Genomic DNA, 19,425 nt, shown 5'->3' with positions numbered 1-19,425 from the left:
TATTAGTATATAAGTGAGAGATCTGTCTTAATATCTTTTTCAGTGAGGGTCATCAAAATGTAAATTCAAGAACTATTCGATTTGCTGATATAAGTGATGAATATTTCAGGGCACGATGGAATAAATATTACTGAAAATTGTGTGCACATTAAAATAAAAATAGCATTTTCAGAAAGAAAGTTATATATTTAGGTATTAATTTCCTTATTTATACAAGTGTTGACTCTATTATAAACATAATCACATTGGACACAGCACAGGCACATAAGACAACAGAATGCTAGGCTTAAAATCTACCAAAAAGAAAAAAAAAGCATTATCTCTGAAAGAGCATAACTGTATTTGTGTCTGCTGGGTCCTAATTCTCTTTTATTTTATGGATAATGAATTATGGTTTCTGATAATCATTTTTAAGTAGCCTTAACACATCTATGTAAAAATACGTGTGTTCAAAGGACATGGTTTCTCAAATTTTATTTTTTTGTTAAAAATATTCATGATTTAGGGGCGCCTGGGTGGCTCAGTCGTTAAGCGTCTGCCTTCGGCTCAGGTCATGATCCCAGGCTCCTGGGATCGAGCCCCGCATCGGGCTCCCTGCTCAGCGGGAAGCCTGCTTCTCCCTCTCCCACTCGCCCTGCTTGTGTTCCCTCTCTTGCTGTGTCTCTGTCAAATAAATAAATAAAATCTTTTATAAAAAAAAATATTCATGATTTAGCTCAAAAAACACTTTCACAAGTTAGGTGCTTTAGATCCTTTAGAATCCACCTGGGAATGACTGATTGTTTCTGAACTTGGGGTTGAGTATGAAATCCCTCATTGTGTGTGAGTCTATCATATGAAGAGAGAAGATTTGTGATGAACACATCTCAATTCTAATTTCTCATTACATGGCAGGAATAACTTTTTCCCCTAAATCAGAACCATATATGAGATGTTTTATGATTACTTTCAGGCAATTATGACAGGACAAATTTGAGAATCTAAGTATGTGTCTCTACATATGTAAATCTAAAGTTGAATGGGGGGGCGCTGGGTGGCTCAGTCCTTAAGCATCTGCCTTCGGCTCAGGTCGTGATCCCAGGGTCCTGGGATTGGGGCCCCTCATCCAGCTCCCTGCTCGGTGGGAAGCCTGCTTCTCCCTCTCCCACTCCCCCTGCTTATGTTCCTGCTCTGGCTGTCTCTCTCTGTCAAATAAATAAATAAAATCTTTAAAAAAAAAAAAGTTGAATGGGAATGCCACCCCTGATTTGAGCTAGGACCTTGTAGTTTGGGGTGACTTCTTCCATATGTACAATGTCACACAGTACTGGGGGACATCCTATAGCTGTAGCTGGCTGAATCACTGCTCTAGTCCTACCCCCTACACCCCCGCCCTATCATCTCCTTTACCCCCTCCAAGCCATCCAGTTAAAGACACAATTCAGTAAAAAAGCGTGCCCGCTGTGCCAGACACCCCAGCCCCCTTTTCTAGCCAGTTTGCCACGTCTAACTCCGTCCTGTTAGAAATTCTAGAGCTCTCAGGGGCTACACTGGAATGCTTATCAGATGCAAAAATTACAGGAAAGGATGCAAATAAAAGCTTTCAAAAAGGGTCATTCTTATCTGCCATCCTGCTACAAAGCTTCCACAACAAGGGTGCTCTGCTGCAGAGTCAGGGTAGGGGTGAGCAGGTGCACACTGGCCCAGACTTCAGTCAGAGCAGGACAGGACCTGTCTATTTTACACACACTGCCTTCTGTATCACCTTCCTTTCGAAGAGGGGATTGTGAGAAAGAAAAACGTCTTAAGAGCACTGTGCCAGGTACCGAAACCTTTAAAATTCTGTTACTGTTGGTATACGTACACACACACACACACACACACACACACACACACAAGCTCTTTTGGTACAACTGTAAGAAAAATGACTTTCTGAGAAATCTAACAAATATATTTTCCTTTGACACATGCTTAATCAAATGACCAAATAACAATGCTTTAAAGAAATGTATATCTACAAAACAAGAAAAAATTACTATTCATTTTACCCTTTCACATAAGTAATACTGCTACCCAAGGAATTAGGAAAGTGGCCATAAATACTGCAGATGTGAAGCAAACTACGTTTTTTTCCCATCATAGAATAAACATTCAGAAGTGATCCATGTTATTTACAGCATGCATTCTCTTCTCATTTGAGCTGCAGGATGCACATCTTAAGAGTGAACTGAATTCTGTTCTACTATTCCCCCGGGAGCAGTCACTTACCATAAATATTTCTCTCTGCTCATGTCATTTCTATTCTTTTGTTATCTGGGAAACTGCTTAATTGTTAATTTAGAAATACATATAGGAAAAAGTACTATCAATATTTCCTAAAGGTAGGCTATTTTCCTGATTACCAATCTCACCAATACATTCATAAAAGCATTTCTTAAAATCCTATTGTCTTTAACATTTTTAACCAATGTTAATATTTTGGTATGAAGGAAAAAGCATTTCTCTCAGGCAGAGAGCTAGATCTTGAAGAGAGTCAAAGATAAAATAATACTAACATTGATTCTCAAGCAATCTCATTAAAAATGGTTCTCTCTTCCACCATTTAAAATATTTCAAGAAGGATTTACTTACCTGGGAATATTCAAAGTCGGTGATAGGAGCTATACTCTTGATATAGTCTGATCGAAATTGGTTTTCTGGGTTGGCCAGTGGAACTGGAGGTATGATAGTACTCATCGCTGAAACAATTGTCTAAAATGGAATGAAGAAAAAGATATATGGATAAATACAACATTTAGGTTCCTCTTATGACAACTAAAATACACAATTTCTGTCTATACAGTTTTAGAGAGCAGAGTATTTAACCTTTCTATTAACCAAACATTTAAAAAAATCCTTACCACAATAGCATCTTTAACATTTTTCCGGATGTCCAGAATTTTCTGTTTCTTTTCCCTATATTAAAAGAGAATTGTTATTAATTTAATTTATCTTTAGAAATGACTTGAATAAGCTGAATGGGATTTTAAACTTCCAGCTGCAGCATGGGGCTAGACTGGTTTTTCTAGAGGTCAACATCAACCCCCAAGACAACAGTTGCAAAGTTTTTAACTGGGAAAGGAAAACATACTTATTTTTCTAATTTGTACATTAAGCAAACTTGAATGCACACATTACAATGTGTAGTTTTAAACTACACAGGTTACACAAAGCATGGCAACGTTGTCAGGAGTACTGCATATAAAAACTATACAGCTACACTTGTAAATATATCTTACTTGACTTATCCATATGTTGATAGATATGAATTGAAATACAGGCAGACCAAGGATATAGAGATAAGTATATACTGACATATTGGTTAAGTGTGCTAAGTGCAGTACCAATAACACAGACCAATATCGCAAGAATATCTAATAAATCCTATTTTGTTAGGGAAGTTATTTTATTTTTTCATCTAGATGCTACCAAAAGAAGAATTTGCCTAAATATACCAAATTCAATAACACGCTTTTATCTCACTACCCCCCCCCCCCGCAAAGGTCTATTCAATGATCAAATTAATTATTCAGAGAAAGCACGTTTGGAAATGCTGGAGAGAAGTGAAAAAGTTTGCATGCAGTTTGGAAGCAAAAGCGAAATTGATCATTCCTTACTCAGGATTAAATCCATTGACATGCAGGATCCTCATTTGTTTGACGATAGTGCTCTTCCCAGACTCACCAGCCCCTGCAAACAAATAAAAAGAATGCTGTGGTCCGTGGCCCAATACCGTTGCCATTTCTCCTGAGAACCCAGACAGCAATTACCCTACCCCAGCGTAGGCATTTTCCAGTACACTCCAGCTCGCGACTGGAGGAGCGGGTCCCGGTGGCTGGCGGCGGTGAGCGCGGCCCCCGCCCGGCCCTGCCCTGCCCTGCCCGCCGGGCCCCCGCGCTCGCTGCGCTCGGGGCCGTGCGCTCCGCTCGGGCCGGGAGCCGCCGCGCGCCCTCCGGCCTTACCCAGTAGCAGCAGGCGGTGAGTCGCTTTGTAAGCCAGACGCTCCTTCTGCAACTGCTTCTCGATCTTCTTGTTGGCCTCGCGTCGTTCTTTTTCATCGACGCCCTGGTCTTCTGCCGTCTTGCTGTTGCCCAGACACCCCATGCCTGCCCGCTTGGATGGACGTCAGGCAGAGTTAGGTATTTGCACAAAAAGCAACAGAGAGTTGTAGATGTGTGTGGATCCTGCGACAGCTTCTCTTCCTTGCCGCTGAAAGAGATGCTCTGGTCTCTCGGTGTTTGCCGATCAGAACAGGCGTTCCTTCTCCCTCCCTCTGCCCTCCGCAAACTCCCAACTAAAAAGGATGCGAGGAAGACGCGCGGAGCCAAATAAATGCTTTTAAAAGATACAGGTTTAGAATTTTCTGCTGGACAAACCGCACAGAATGAAGGGAGACCGGGCTCTGCTGGAGCCAGCCAGGGTGGCGCTGCGCCCGGCGCTCGCCCCTCGTCCCGCGCCCCCACCGCCCGCCGCGCTTAGCCCGGCTCAGCCCCGCCCCCGCCTGCGCGGCCGGGGAAGCGCCCTGCGGGAGCGCGACACTGTCCCGGCGCCGCCGCGTGCTGGCCCACAGCGGCGCGGCGGGACGGAGCGCGCCGCCGGCTCCCTCCCGGCGACCGTGGGCACCTGCCGGCCCGCTCGCGCCCCGCTGCCTCCGCCGTCGGACGCGCGCCCCCTCCCGGTTCCGAGCGACCCCCCGGCCTCCGCGCGGTAGGGAAGGGGAGCTGGCCTGCTCGCGGGGATCTCGCTGGGGCACTAGCGCTATCGGTGCTGGAGGGGTCGGGAGCTGACCTCTCCGAGCCCGGCCCGCGGGAGGCTCACCCGCGCGGGGTCCGCACCTCGGCAGCGTGCCTCTCTCGCACCCCGAGCCCGGGAGACTGGGTCTGGGCGTGCGCTCCCCGCCGATGCCTCGGACGCCTCCCTGCTCCCAGGCAGGCGAGGACTCGCGCAGGATCATGCATATTCTATCAGGGAGGAGGATCTGTAAGAGGCTCACCAGTCACACCGCCTTTGTTCCGTTCATTTTCTAGACTATTCCAGCGCACCCACGCCGCCGCCTCCCTTAGCCTCTTGTCTTTATCTCCAGCCCCCGTTTCTCCTTCGCAGTTCTCCGAACAGCTCTACTACTTTCCTAGGAGACACTATGGCTTCGAACTTTGGCTTGGAGCCGTGGAACCGAAGAGGGTCGAGACCGGTCTGCGTTCTCACTCACGGGGCTGAGTGCGAGTTCCCCCGGTTACTGCTATCACCGGCCCGCAGAGACGGTCCGTCCGCGGCTGCTTTGCACTCGCATTCCTGGACTTGCGGGAAGGTTGGCAAAAGAGGCGACCCGGCCTAGAAGTCAGGGACGGAGATCACTTCCTCGTGCGGCGCTGTTGTGGCACGGTCATGGTCTCAGGCTCTGGGGGCCCGAGGCCCTGCACACCGATTCTTCTACGTGGCCTTGTTCATCTGTCTTCAAGTGCCTCAGTTTCCTCCCAACCCACGTTTCTCTCACATTCAGCCAGGCTTGATCTTCTTTACAGAGAGCAAACAGCACCTGGCGGGGCTCCCCGCACTCTGCTGCCTCATTCCCTCTGTAGGCCGCACCCTGGGCACAGCGGGCCTCACTTGTCAATGTGTCTCACTCAAATCCACCAGCACCTCCTTACATCGCAGGCTCCTTGCTGGTGCCACCATCTCCCCCTCTTGCCCAGGGCTCCAAGAGTGAAAACGGGCATCTGACGCTGGCCTATCCTTCCTTACCTCTTGTTCACACCTCAGCTCCTGGAAGCCTGGCTTTGGCCCACCTCCCTGCACTAAGAATATTCTCATTAGGGTCATCAGTGGCCTCCCAGGCACGAAACTTCATCTGTGAACTTTGGTCTTTACTTTCTTTGACCTCTCCATGGAGCTGGCACTGACCCTCCCTTGGGACTGTCTTGTTCTTTGGCTTGCATCGCATGGTGGTTTTGATGGCCTGCTCAGCCTCCGGCTGGTGGAGGTACCTGGGACCCCACCCACCCTTTCGCCCCTGTGCACACACTCCTGGTGGGGCTGACTGCATCCTCCATCCTCTATGCGTGCAGCTCTAACTGTGGCCACATCACATCTCCAGCCTAGCTCACCCTCTTGTCCCCTGCCATCCCCAAGCATACCTCCACTTTCATCTCCCTGAGGTACATCCTCAGCTCTACCTGCCAAGGGCTGAGCTCATCCCCTACACCTGCCCCCACACCTCCAGCCTTTTCCTTTCTGTTCTCTCTCTGTGATAAGGGTCCCTGATTTTCCAAACCAGAACACGGGACTCAATCCTGACTCATTTTCCTTCCTGAAAACCCAAATAGTTACTGTGTCCCATGGAGTCAGTTTTCTAAATACCAAATATCTCTTCCACCCTGTCTTCCATTACCATGGTCTTAGATCACTAATCTAACGTGGATTTTGGCAATGGCCTCCTGCTTACTTACTCTAGGGGCCCATGTTGCCACAGTGACAGTACAGATCTGCCATGTCTATCCCCACCACTAACAAGGCCTCGACCATGATCCTTCAAGACTGGTTGGTGTAAACTCTGTGGCCCCAGCTCTCAAGCATCTCCCCTTCCCAGCACTGCCATGCCTCCCCTTCCACCCGCATGGACTTCCTGAGCACCCTGGCTTATCCCATTGGGTTCGCATGCTGCTCCTGCTGGAATACCTGGAATATCTTCTTCACTTGGCCACCTCCTAATTATCCTTCTAGCCTCACTACTCCCTCCACATTCAGTGTTAGACCCCTTCCCCATGTTTCATAGTCTCACCAGCTCCTTGCATTGTAATGGTTTATTTACAGCTTTTTCCAAAGTCGGCTAGAACACGGCCTCCATGAGGGCCGGGCCTGAGTCTGTCCTTTACACCTGCTGCACCTGTGTCTAGTCCAGTGCCTGGCCTGGAGGAGGTGCCCCATGGATCTTCGTTGAATGGATGAATGAATTCCTGAAAGCCAAAGATAACTCCTGCTCAAAGGGTGGGGTCTCATGAAAGGAATTTTGTCATCAGATTTTAAATTCAGGAAGCACTTGTCCAGTTTGGTACTATACTGAAAATATTAATACTTTCTAAAAAACAAGAGCAATAAATTATTCTTCTTGACAGAGGCAGAAGCGAACATACAGTGCCATACCATAGGCTGAGCTAGGTTAAAGGTTCTAGTTTTGTGGAAGGGGACTGTTTATCACCACTGCCAGGCCTCACACTTTGAGTTAACACACATGTACACACATGGTAATATCAACCTGGCATGTACTGTGGGTAATGGGGGCAGTCAGGAGGCAAGAAAAGGTATGTAAAAATTGCATAGTACAGTGGGATGTTCATAAGGGTTAGTCAGTTTTCTTAATGTCAAGATTTTTTTAAAAAAGATTTTATTTACTAATTTGAGAGAGAGAGAGAGAGAGAGAGAGATTGACAGAGATAGTGAGAGAGAGCACCAGCAGGGAGGAGAGGGAGAAGCAGGCTCCCCACCGAGCAGGGAGTCGGATGCGGGACTTGATCCCAGGATCCTGGCATCATGACCTGAGCCGAAGGCAGATGCTTAACCAACTGAGCCAGCCACCCAGGCACTTCTAATGCCAAGATTTTTATAAACAGTTGGAAGAAAAAGTTTCAAAACAAATCCCATGAAAACTTATAAAGGGAGAATTAAGCCAGACCCCAAAGCTACACTTTTAAGACAGCCTGATAATTCAGTTACCCTAAAAATACAGCAAAAAGTTTCCACTTGTTCAGATCTAGGATTTAAGGGTGTCAAAAAAAAAAAAAAAAAAAAAGAAAAGAAAAAAGAAAATGGGCCCCAAATCGAGTTGCTTATGCTAATCCCACATCACAAAACCGATAATCACAGTTTTGAGTTTCCTAGAAATGAAATATATTTTTTAAAGATTTAATTTATTTATTTGACAGAGATAAAGACATAGCGAGAGAGGGAACACAAGCAGGGGGAGTGGGAGAGGGAGATGCAGGCTTCCCGCAGAGCAGGGAGACTGATGTGGGGCTCGACCCCAGGACCCTGGGATCATGACCTGAGCCGAAGGCAGACGCTTAACGGCTGAGCCACCCAGGCGCCCCTAGAAATGAAATCTTAAACCTGTCAATCTGGAATTGCCTGATGAGCACAAGTTAGGTAATCTGCTTCATACACCCCTGTTATCCCCTAAGGAAAAGTAACCTTGCAATAATCAACCCGATTTTTAACCTAGTATAATTTCCTTGTTTCTGCTCCCTGCTGGTTACGAAAGCCTTTCATTTTGTGCAACTTGGAGCTCCTTTCTTTCAGTTAGATGGGATGCTGCCTGATTTGAATCAAGTTTTGCTCAAATAAACTCTTAAAAATTTTAATATGCCCGAGTTTATCATTAAATGAGGTTAAAGATAAATTTTTATATTTGAATTCTAGTAAGATTTAGATGATCATATATGATGAATAATACACCCAAGAAGTTAGTATGTCAATACAATAATAATAATATGTTCAGTGTAAAACAGCCTCTCCTAGTTGTTCACTCATTGCGGGCACTGTGCTAGTCCTTCCCATGGAATAATTTCTGTAGCATTTGCAATAACCCTAAAAGGAACTATTGTCGCCATTACTTTATAAGAGCTTCGAGGGGCGAGTAAGGGGTGTATCTGGGATGTAAACCCTTGTATCCCAGCTGTAATAGCTGCACTACACGACCTAGAGGGTGCTCCACAGTACGCAGCTAAACATTCCAAAACAGAGAAGTAATGTCCGTATACAGGGATGCAACATTTCTTAATGAGAAATGCAAAGGTAGTTCTACCCACTCTGTTATCAGGTAGGCGATCAAGACACCTTCCCCTCCCCCCCTTTAAGCCAATCATCTGGCCTTTTCCTAGTCTGGTCTCGGAAATTAATCCTCATTTGTGTTTTAAACCATGGGATCAGAATCCAAAATCGCAGGTGGCTCACCTGCAGTGGCGGGAGCGGAGCTTTTGGGGAGCATCGAGGGCAGCCTGAGCCACAGGCAGGGCGAGCCTCTGTTGCCAGGCAACGGCTGTGCGGCGGCGGCGCCCGCTCCCGACGCGCGCGCCCGCTCCCGACGCGCGCTCCCGCTCCCGACGCGCGCGCCCGCTCCCGCTCCCGACGCGCGCGCCCACCCGCGGCGAGCAAGGGCCGCCCTGCCGCTGCCGGCCCGCGGAGGGGGCGGCGGCCGGGGCCGGGAACCGCCCGTGCCTGCCTAGGAGGGGGGCGGGGCCGGGGGAGGCCCTGGGCCCATGGAGCGGGATTGGGAAGGCACAGAGTCTGGGGCAAAAGGACAAAGGTCAAAGTGGTGGCTTCCTTACTCTTGTCGATATTTAAGACAAGGCTGTCTCAAGCGTTAGTGCATTTGGAAGTTTAATTATTTAAATTTTGTTTACACTTAGTTTTGTGAATTTTGAACCATGATTTTTTTTTTTAAGATTTTTGTTTATTTTTTGACAGAAAGAGACCCCAAGAGAGGGAACACAAGCAGGGGGAGTGGGAGAGGGAGAAGCAGGCTTCCCGCGGAGCAGGGAGCCCTATACCGGGCTCCATCGATCCCCGGCTCCATTGATTTGGGGCTTGATGCATACGGGGCTCGATAGATACGGGGCTCGATCCCAGAACTCTGGGACCACGACCTGAGCCAAAGGGAGACCCTTAACGACTGAGCCACCCAGGCGCCGCTTGAATCATGATTTTAAAATATGGTTTTGTTTCGGACCCTCTGATTGAAGTTGGCCCATGTTGGGAAAAAACTGCCCCTGTTCTCTGGTGAGCTGGACTCAAGTCGGCGACAGCAATACGACGAACAGCATTTGTTTCTCACTATAAGGAGGCTCTCCGCAGATCAATTAACAACGGAGATGAAAAATTCAAGGCACCTCTTTTCGTTATGACAGGCCTAGATCACTATTTTAAAATGTATTAACTGGTCTCATGGTGGCGTTTTATACTTTCAAGGTTACTAAAGGTTAAAACGGCACTAAGATTTTCAGAACGGATATATCCAAAGATTTAGAAGAAAAGGAACAAAAAAGTTCAGGAAAGGTGATTAGTCCCTAATTCAATGCAAGGGCAGTGCTCCAGGAAATTACAGGTTACAGCCAGTTTTGCAAACCCCAAGGTGCCAGAATGGCCACGGGGCAGGGTATTGTGTGCACACTGCCCTCGTGCGGCTTCCTGCCACGTTAGACAACTTGCTGTGGTTTTTCTCTCTGTCTCTCTTTAAGATTTTATTTATTTATTCGAGAGACAGACAGTGAGAGCTCGAGCGAACACAAGCAGGTGGAGTGGCAGGCAGAGGCAGAGGGAGAAGCAGACTCCCGGCTGAGCAGGGACCCCCCCCCCCAATGGGGGACTCGATCCCAGGACCCCGGGATCATGACCTGAGCCGACGGCAAGACGCTTAACTGACTGAGCCACCCAGGTGCCCCATCTCTCTTTTTTTTCCTTAGTGTCTTGGCAGAAATAACCTGTGCAGATTATTTTCCCTTCTTAGCCTTGGAGCTTGCTCCATGACCTAATTACCATACACTTTAAAAATACTGTGGTAAAACGTTTTACATTTTTTATAGAAAATCCGGGAAACTTACTCCATTTACCCTTTCTGTACATAATACTCTGCAATCAAATACTTGAGAATTTATTGAAATGATTTGTCCTTTTTCTCCCTTACTTCTACAGCTGAAGTGATATTATGTAGCTTTTGGAAGGTCCATCCATAAAGGGTAGTGATGCAGTCTTTTTAACTGACAACTTGGAAAACCAAAGCAGCGAATCAGTAGGAAAGGGATGTTAACCGTCTTTGACTCTGCCCTGTGTCCAAAAACCCAGGACTGAAATATCCTCATTGGAATACACAACTCAGTGTCATAAACAGGAGTTTCATTACAGTATAGAAACACGAGTTGAGAGGCTACTGAATAAGTTAAAACAAAGCAACAATAAAAATCCCATAAAGCAGAATGGGAAATCTGCAAACAAAATGAAACTATTACAGTTTTGCAGTTCAAAACATCAGTGAAAGCCAGCAAATGGGGTCAGGTTATGAGACAGGGACATCAGAAGGGCAGTCTGTGGACTGTCAGCATACTGCAAGAGAAACCACACACATCAAGGTTGCATTCAATACACATTTTCCAAACAGAAATCAAATAAGGGGCTCAAGGACCAGAGGAGGAGAGAAAAGTAGCCTTCAAACCATGAAGATTAGCATCCCTAGCTATTTAATCCCTATCTTCAACCTCAAATAGCCTAACAAAATATGGAACTACAGTAGATTTTCAGACACCTGTTGTTTAATTCAGAGATTTTAATATTGATGTAAAGTTGCAAAGACAGTCTAAACAGTTTCAAAGATATTTCTTTCTTTACTAATTAACAAACATCAGGTATAAAATGTAGAACTTGCAAACAAATCTACCATATGTGAATAAAGCTTAAATTTTTTTTTCTTTTTCTTTTTAAGAAGCTTTTGTTTTAATTCCAGTTAGTTAACATATAGTGTTATACTAGTTTCAGGTGTATGATATAGTGATTCAACACTTGCATACATCATCTGGTGCTCATCATGACAAGTGCACGCCTTACTCCCTGGCACCTGTTTTACACGCCTCCCCCCTCCCCCCCCCCGCCCGCCGTTTGTTCTCTATAGTTAGGAGTCTGTTTCCTGAATAAAGCTTAAATCTTAAGGAATCTTTTATGATAAAAATATAGTTTTAGCACTTAGTTCTAGATGCCATGAGTTTTCTATTCCTCAGATAACTATATTCACCAACACAATTTTTTTTTAAAGATTTTGCTTATTTATTTGACAGAGAGAGAGAGAGAGCACAAGCAGGGGGAGCGGCAGGCATAGGGAGAGGGAGAAGCAGGCTCCCCGCTGAGCAGGGAACCAGAAGCAGGGCTCCATCCCAGGACCCTTGGGATCACGACCTGAGCTGAAGGCAGATGCTTAACTGACTGAGCCACCCGGTGCCCCATAATTTTTTTTTTTAATATTCAATCTCATGCAATCTCCGGGGTTATAAGAATGTGTCCAATGACTAAGAGTTCTCTTCAAACCTCTTTTTTATAAAGTGAATCACCCTCTTCCCCTGATTTGGAGCAAAAAGAGACAAACAATACAATGTGCATTTTAAATGCTTACCAACGTTCTCTTGGTGTCAGTGAGGTGCCCTTGTGCGAAGTCAGAGCTTCACGAGGCACGGTGACACGAATCCTAGTTTTAACACACTGATTCGGGGTTGGACTTCAGCAACGCCTACCTACCTCACAACTGTTCTCATAATTTAAGCAAATCCAATAACAATATGCTATATAAAGCAAGATAGCTAAGAGAATACACTTTTGTATATACACAACATAGATTCATGGCATTGAACTTGTGTTTATTTCTTCCTACAGGCCATCATCTGTAGAGATGTACCACAAAGAGGGTAAGGAGCCTCAGAGGCCAATTTTTACCTTCTTGAGCAGTTGGGGAAATAAGACTAGCATACTTCCATCATTCAGAGGGCAGTGTGTGATAATATGCATGAACTCAGAGCTGGGAGGTGTGGTAGGGTCCCTGGGGGGATGAGAGGGTCCATGGGATTGGCAAAAGCTTTACCAGGGAGGAGGCACCCCAGGTGTGCCTTGAAAAACGGGGTTGGACCAGGTAGGGAGAAGGAGCACACTTCAGACGAGAAGGATCTGCATAAGTAAAAGCAAGGGAGAGGGAGCAGGTATTGTATAGGAGGGAATGGGACATACAGCGCACACTGTGTCTCTGAGGTGGGGTGAACCTAGTGAGCCACAGGAAAATATAGATTCTTGGTATGGCAATTTTCCTTTTTCTTTTAATTTATTTGACAGAGAGAGAGAGATAGCCAGAGAGGGAACACAAGCAGGGGGAGTAGGAGAGGGAGAAGCAGGCTTCCTGCCGAACAGGGAGCCTGATGCGGGGCTCGATCCCAGGACCCTGGGATCATGACCTGAGCCGAAGGCAGATGCTTAAAGACTCAGCCACCCAGGCGCCCCGGTATGGCAATTTTTCTTAAGGTAGAATCTCTCCTATGGTGTGTGTAGCTTAGTGGTTAAGAGCATGGGTTGCTGAGCAAGAATGGCTGGGCTCAAATCCCTCTTCTGTTGTGCGGTTCTGTTTCTTTCTCTGTAAATGGGTGAGGGCGATGGCACTCACCCCACAGAGTTATGGCGAGAATGATAGGAATCAATTCATCTTATCACAGTGCCTGGCAAATAGCAAGGTCTCAATAAATGTAGTAATTATTATCATTCAACATTAATTTAACAAATACATATCCATTTAACTTCTCTACATGAAGCAGCATGTTGTCCTCCAGGAGCTCCTGATTTTTTTCTACTAGGCAGAAACACGAGCAATGACATATAGCACAGCCAACACAGATTTGTTGAGAGGCTACCTACACTCAGCTGAGCTAAGTACTAGCTGCTAGTTGGGAACATAAAGGCAATGAGACGTGTTGGAAATGGAAAAAAAAAAAAAAAAGCCCAGGTGATGGATGAATGGATCAACAAAATGTGGTCTATGTGTATGATAAAGTAGGATTCTGCTTTAAAAAGGAAGGACATTTGGGGTGCCCGGGTGGCTCAGTCACTTAGGTGTCCGATTCTTGATTTTGGCTTGAGTCATGATCTCAGGGTCATGAGATCGAGCCCCGTGCTGGGCTCTGTTCTGGGCGAGGAGCCTGCTTGAGGATTCTCTCCCTCTCCCTCTCCCTCTCCCTCTGTGCCTCTCCCCATCCCCCCACTCCACTCGCATGCACTCTCTCTCTTTAAAAAAATTAAAAATAAAAAATAAAATAAAAAGGAAGGACATTCTAAAATATGCTGCAACATGGATAAGACTTAAAGACATTATGCTAAGTGAAAAAAGCCAGTCACAAAGGGACATTTACTGTTTGATCCCACTTCAGGGACCTCGAGTGGTCAGATTCCTAGAGATGGCCAGTAGAATGGTGGTGGCCTGGGGCGGGGGAATGGGGACTTAGTGGTTTTTTTTTTTTTTAAAGATTTTTTAATTTATTTATTAGGGAGAGAGAGAGAAAGCACAAACAGGGGGAGTGGCAGGCAGAGGGAGAAGCAGGCTCCTCGCTGAGCGGGGAGCCCAACGCGGGACTCGATCCCAGGACCCTGGAATCATGACCTGAGCCGAAGGCAGACGCCTAACCGACTGAGCCACCCAGGTGTCCCCCCCCCCCTTTTTTTTTTTTAAAGATTGGGGACTTAGTGTTTAATGGGTACAGAATTTCTGTTTGGGAAGATGAACAATTTTGCAGATGGATGGAGGTAGTGGCTGTGCACAACAATGGGAATGCACTTAATGTCACAGAACTGTACCCTTAAAAATGGTGAATATGGTAAATTTTATGTTATGTGTATTTTACCACACGAAAAACAAGAAAAAATTCACATGTAGAATCTTCATCATGACAATGATGGAAGAGAGAAATCTTTCTCCGTTGTGGTTTCGGGATATTTGTTTTGAATTTTTTTATTAGATTTAAGGGACTTTAAGTCCTTGTTTAGAAACACTTGCTGCAATTATAGTTTCTTACCAGCAGGTGGCAATGTAGAGCTGGAAGGACAGGGGGAGCTGGAAGGATGCCTTTATAGTGGTACATTTACATTCATTCATTCACCATTATTTTTTTGAATGCCTATGCATATATAGCCTTGAGATTTTAAGGATTAATTAGGCATTATCCCCCAGCTCAGGCAGTTTACTAGTCTAGTAGAGAGGGACAGACATGCAATCAAGTAAATCAGGTAAAGTTCTCTGAATTCTGTAGAGATTAGAGCGGGAACCCGCAGGTGTGTGTGGTCAATTATAAAAGTGAAGAAAAAAATATCATTTCCTTTCCTGGAGAAATGCATGCTTAACCTTGCTAGTCACCTTTCATCTTAATTTAAAAAAGACACTGAAAGGTGCTTTATGTCTAGCGCCTCATCTGATCATCACAGCAGCCTACAAGATGCACATTATTATCCACATTTTGCAGATAAGGCTGTTGGCCTGAAAGCCCCACAGGGTCCTGAAAGGGGTGGAGCACCTGTCTGATCGCAAAGCCTGTGCCTTTTCCAGAAGGAACTCTCTGGCCCTTCCAGATTGAAAAAAAAATTCACACCATTCTTCTTCCACTAATTCCAAAAGGAAAAATCAAACAAGCCCACCTCCTTTCTAACTCAGTTAGGCAGATTAATCTGCATATAATGACTGATGAATTAATTAACTCTTTGCCCAGTTGCCTTAGCAACTGGTTTCTTTTAGAATTTGGCTTGGTTACAGAGTTTAAAGCAACAGTGTTCCTTTGACAACAGTCAAATTGTATATGAAATTAAATGGAACATAGACACATTTTTTTTTTACCACAGGTGGGAACTATGTAGCTTTCTCAGAAAAGTTGGAATAGCTCTTCCTAAAGCTTGCAGGGCTGTTGACAAAGAACAATGGAGATAGAGCCTAGTATTTGTCTATATTTGCCATTACATGATTTGTTACCATTTGTCATTAAGTAGGAATGATTCAACAGATTTAAACTATAAATAAATGAAAGACTGACATTCAAAAGAGGTCTTTGACAGCAGATAAATCCCAATCCATCTTAGATGTATTATAGGATTGAGCAAATACAGAAATGTGTTAATATTGTTATTGACAGCCAGGATTTTCAGAGAGGAAGAATGATGTACAAATACAGAATGAGGGACTCAAGGGAAAGCCTGTGAGGATGAACTGGGATTGTAGTGGTCGCTGTGAAATCATAATTTCCAAAATATATATGTATATGTTGATAGTACGGGCATGCACGTTTGTACATCTGTATGCATACATATATACATGTGTACAGATATATGTATATATAGTTGACCTTGAACAATGCAAGGTTGGGGTGTCGACCCCCTGCACAGTTGAAAATCTGTGTATAACTTTTAACTTCAAAAACTTAACTATAGGGGTGCCTGGGTGGCTCAGTCAGTTAAGCGTCTGCCTTCGGCTCAGGTCATGATCCCTGGGTCCTGGGATGGAGCCCCGCATTGGGCTCCCTGCTCGGCGGGGAGCCTGCTTCTCCCTCTCCCTCTGGCCCCTCAAATAAATAAATTCTTAAAAAAAACAAAAAGACCCCAAAACTTAACTACTAGTAGCCTACTGTTGACCAGAAGACTTACTGTTAACATAAACAATTGATTAAATACATATTTTGTATGTTATATGTATTTTATATTCTTAAAATAAAGTAAGCTAGGGCGCCTGGGTGGCTCAGTTGGTTAAGCGACTGCCTTCGGCTCAGGTCATGATCCTGGAGTCCCTGGATCGAGTCCCGCATCGGGCTCCCTGCTCGGCAGGGAGTCTGCTTCTCCCTCTGACCCTCCCCCCTCTCATGTGCTCTCTCATTCTCTCTCTGTCAAATAAATAAATAAAATCTTAAAAAAAATAAAATAAAATAAAATAAAATCTCTTAAAAAAAATGTTCCCCTAGGGGCGCCTGGGTGGCTCAATCGGTTAAGGGTCTGCCTTCGGCTCAGGTCGTGATCTCAGGGTCCTGGGATCGAGCCCTGAGTCGGGCTCCGTGCTTCTCCCTCTCTCTCTGCTCCTCCCCTCCACTTGTGCTCTCTCTCTCTCGCTCTCTCTCTCTCTTACTCTCAAACAAATAAATAAAATCTTAAAAAAAAAAAGTTCCCCAGATTGAGCCTCTGTTTCTGGATCTTGCCTGACCCAAACTTCGCTATGCTGGTTGCAAATGCTGATTCTCCCATTCCAGGACTCTGTTCACATTCTCTAGCAGCTAGCTAGCAAGAGCCCTCCCTTCTCCACCATTTATTTATTTATCTCTTTGTTATTGGCACGGACACATAATATTCCTATATTTTTCAGTGGTTTAGAATTCATTTCTGTACCCAAATATTTGGGTGCTCCTATCATCCCAGATTTGACTAAATGAGAGCCCCTTTGACCTGGTTCTTGTGTCCCATCAACATACCCCCAACAGTTCTAAAGCACTTTCTTACTTTCAGGTGTGACCATGTTCCAGGCTTACCTTGCAGCTACCCTGCCCCCCAGGCTGGTATCATCCATTTCTCTGAGGAGCCCTGGTTCCTTGTGGTGATAAGTAAGACTAAGACTCAGACCTGGGCAGGAGGTGCGCTCACTGCTGTTGGAGTGTCTTAACTTCTTGGCCTTTTCAGCAGACAAAATGAAGAAATACATGCATGTACACTTGACCCTTGAACAACACAAATTTGTGCTGCACAAATCCACCTATATGCAGTTTTTTTTAATACAGTACAGTACCACAAATATATTTTCTCTTCCTTATGATTTTCTTAATAACATCTTCTTTTCTCTAGCTTACTTTAGATTTTTTTTTTATTATTTGAGAGAGAGAGTGAGAGAGAGAGAGAGCACAAGAGTGGGGAGCGGGAGAGGGAGAAGCAGACTCCCCGCCGAGCAGGGAGACCGATGCGGGACTCGATCCAGGGACTCCAGGATCATGACCTGAGCCGAAGGCAGTCGCTTAACCAACTGAGCCACCCAGGCATCCCTAGAGATTTTATTTTTTAAGTAATCTCTACACCGAACATGGGGCTTGAACTCACGACCCCAAGATAGAGAGTTGTATGTGCTTCTGACTGAGACAGCCACAGAGGAGCATTTTCATGAGGAATAGAATTTCTGTATGGTTTCCTCACAGACTGCTCATCAGTTGCAGAGTAAAACATAATAACTAGTCAGTGGAGAAACTAGACAACAATTTGGGTAATTAAAATTAACACTATCAAAGGAGGAGGGGTGGACATCGTCTGCGTCCAGATGCAGATCCTGAGAAGGACACCCATCATCTAGGTAGTATTCTGGCCAGAGAGGCATAACCTGAACCTAAGTCAGGAGGAAACGTCGGGCAAACCTGAACTTTAACAGAAGGGAGGGAGGGGGACTGTAGTCCCAACCCAAGCCTGGATCCCGTGCTGGAGGGGCAAATCTATACAATCTATGCAAGACATAATCGGCTCAACTGATGAAACTGGAATACGGATGGGAAATTAGGTGTATTGATGGCGTCAGTGTTAAACTCACCGAAGTTGCTACCTGCACCTCGCTTCTGTAAGATGAGTGCACGCTGAAGTCTCTTAGGGGTAAAGGGCCGTGATGCTGACTACCAACTCTCAAATGAGTAAGGAAAAAATCATATATCTATATCTAGACCAAAGATTCATAGAAAGAATGCAAATGATAAGGCATATGAGGCAAATGCTAGCAACAGGTGAATCTGGGCGACAGATATCTGAGAGTTCTTTGTCTTCTTTTTTTTTTTTTTTTTTGTTAAGATTTATTTATTTATTTGAGAAAGAGAGAGAGCCCACATGTGCACTTGCATGCACACAAGTTGGGGGAGGGACAGAGGGAGAGAATCTTCAAGCAGACTCTCCACTGCACGTGGAGCCAGATGTGGGGCTGATCCCATGACCCCTGAGATCACTACCTGAGCTGCAACCAAGAGTCAGATGCTTCTCTGACTGAGCCACCCAGTCACCCCCCTGAATAAAAGGGGAAGGCGCCCCCTTCCAAATAAAAAGTTAAACAGGGGCACCTGGGTGGCTCAGATGGTTAAGCGTCTGCCTTTGGCTCAGGTCATGATCCCAGGGTCCTGGGATCGAGCCCCGCATCGGGCTCCCTGCTCGGCGGGGGGCCTGCTTCTCCCCCTCCCTCTGCTTCTCCCCCTACTCACGTTCTGTCTCTCTCTCTGTATCTCTGTGTCTGGAATGAATAAATAAAATAAAATAAAATAAAAAGTTAAACAAAACAACACCAGAGGGATTCTTTGCTCCACAAAAGGCTCAAAAACGCGTTAAGAATCAAGTGCCCCTAGGGCATCTAGTTTTGCACAGAGTTCTCTCCAGGCTGTGTGTCCTTGTTCAGTCAGCAACCTACACAGCCGCAATATTTCTGTTCATGTCCTTTAGTGGTACATCGAGTGCATGGAGTACAGTAATAACACGGTGTTAGTGTTGGACAGCCGAGAGCACCTGACCACCCTCAGCCTCTGTGATTGTTAGAGCTCCTTCAGCTTTGCGGTTGTCAAGCCTCCGAAAAGCACTTGCTGTCCTGCCTCCGTCAAACGGGTCCTCGGCGGTTCCACGTGGGACTCACACCACACACCCATTTGGCCTGGAAAGGGCTGTCTCCAATGGTGGCAGACTGGGTCTGTGGGAAGTTTCAAATATTCAAATAAGAAATGTAAGTCAGGCCTGTGTCCCTTCAGGGCTGAGGTACCGGCAGGCCCATTAGCCCCCATGTCCACTACCTTTTGTGCAGCAGAAAGGATCCCACGCGGGGCGTTCTCTTGGTTTCGCAGACCCACGCTTTTGTGCCCAGGAGGCTGGCCT

At 45.7% G+C, this 19,425-nt stretch overlaps 1 protein-coding gene across 2 annotated transcripts in view; it reads right to left on the bottom strand.

Moving 5' to 3' along the window:
* Positions 1-19,425, bottom strand: part of GNAL (G protein subunit alpha L) — a 142,161-nt gene that overhangs the window by 95,730 nt on the left and 27,006 nt on the right. Inside the window, exons 1-4 of one of the 2 annotated variants that reach the window (XM_035029296.1) lie at positions 3,981-4,349; positions 3,636-3,708; positions 2,880-2,934; positions 2,611-2,730 (exon numbers count right to left, since the gene is read on the bottom strand). In XM_035029296.1, the coding sequence (XP_034885187.1) occupies positions 2,611-2,730; positions 2,880-2,934; positions 3,636-3,708; positions 3,981-4,122 (390 nt within the window). In that variant the 5' untranslated portion in view covers positions 4,123-4,349. Of the gene's footprint in view, positions 1-2,610; positions 2,731-2,879; positions 2,935-3,635; positions 3,709-3,980; positions 4,350-19,425 lie in introns of those variants that run through there. The other variant, XM_035029295.1, reaches the window with a different exon arrangement.

This window comes from Mirounga leonina, unplaced genomic scaffold, assembly GCF_011800145.1.
Source record: "Mirounga leonina isolate KUSES-001 unplaced genomic scaffold, KU_Mleo_1.0 Mir_228, whole genome shotgun sequence".
In the NCBI taxonomy this organism is placed as follows: Eukaryota; Metazoa; Chordata; class Mammalia; order Carnivora; family Phocidae; genus Mirounga; species Mirounga leonina.
The sequence above is the reverse complement of the archived record's forward strand: the minus strand, read 5'-3'. Positions and strand labels throughout refer to the sequence as shown.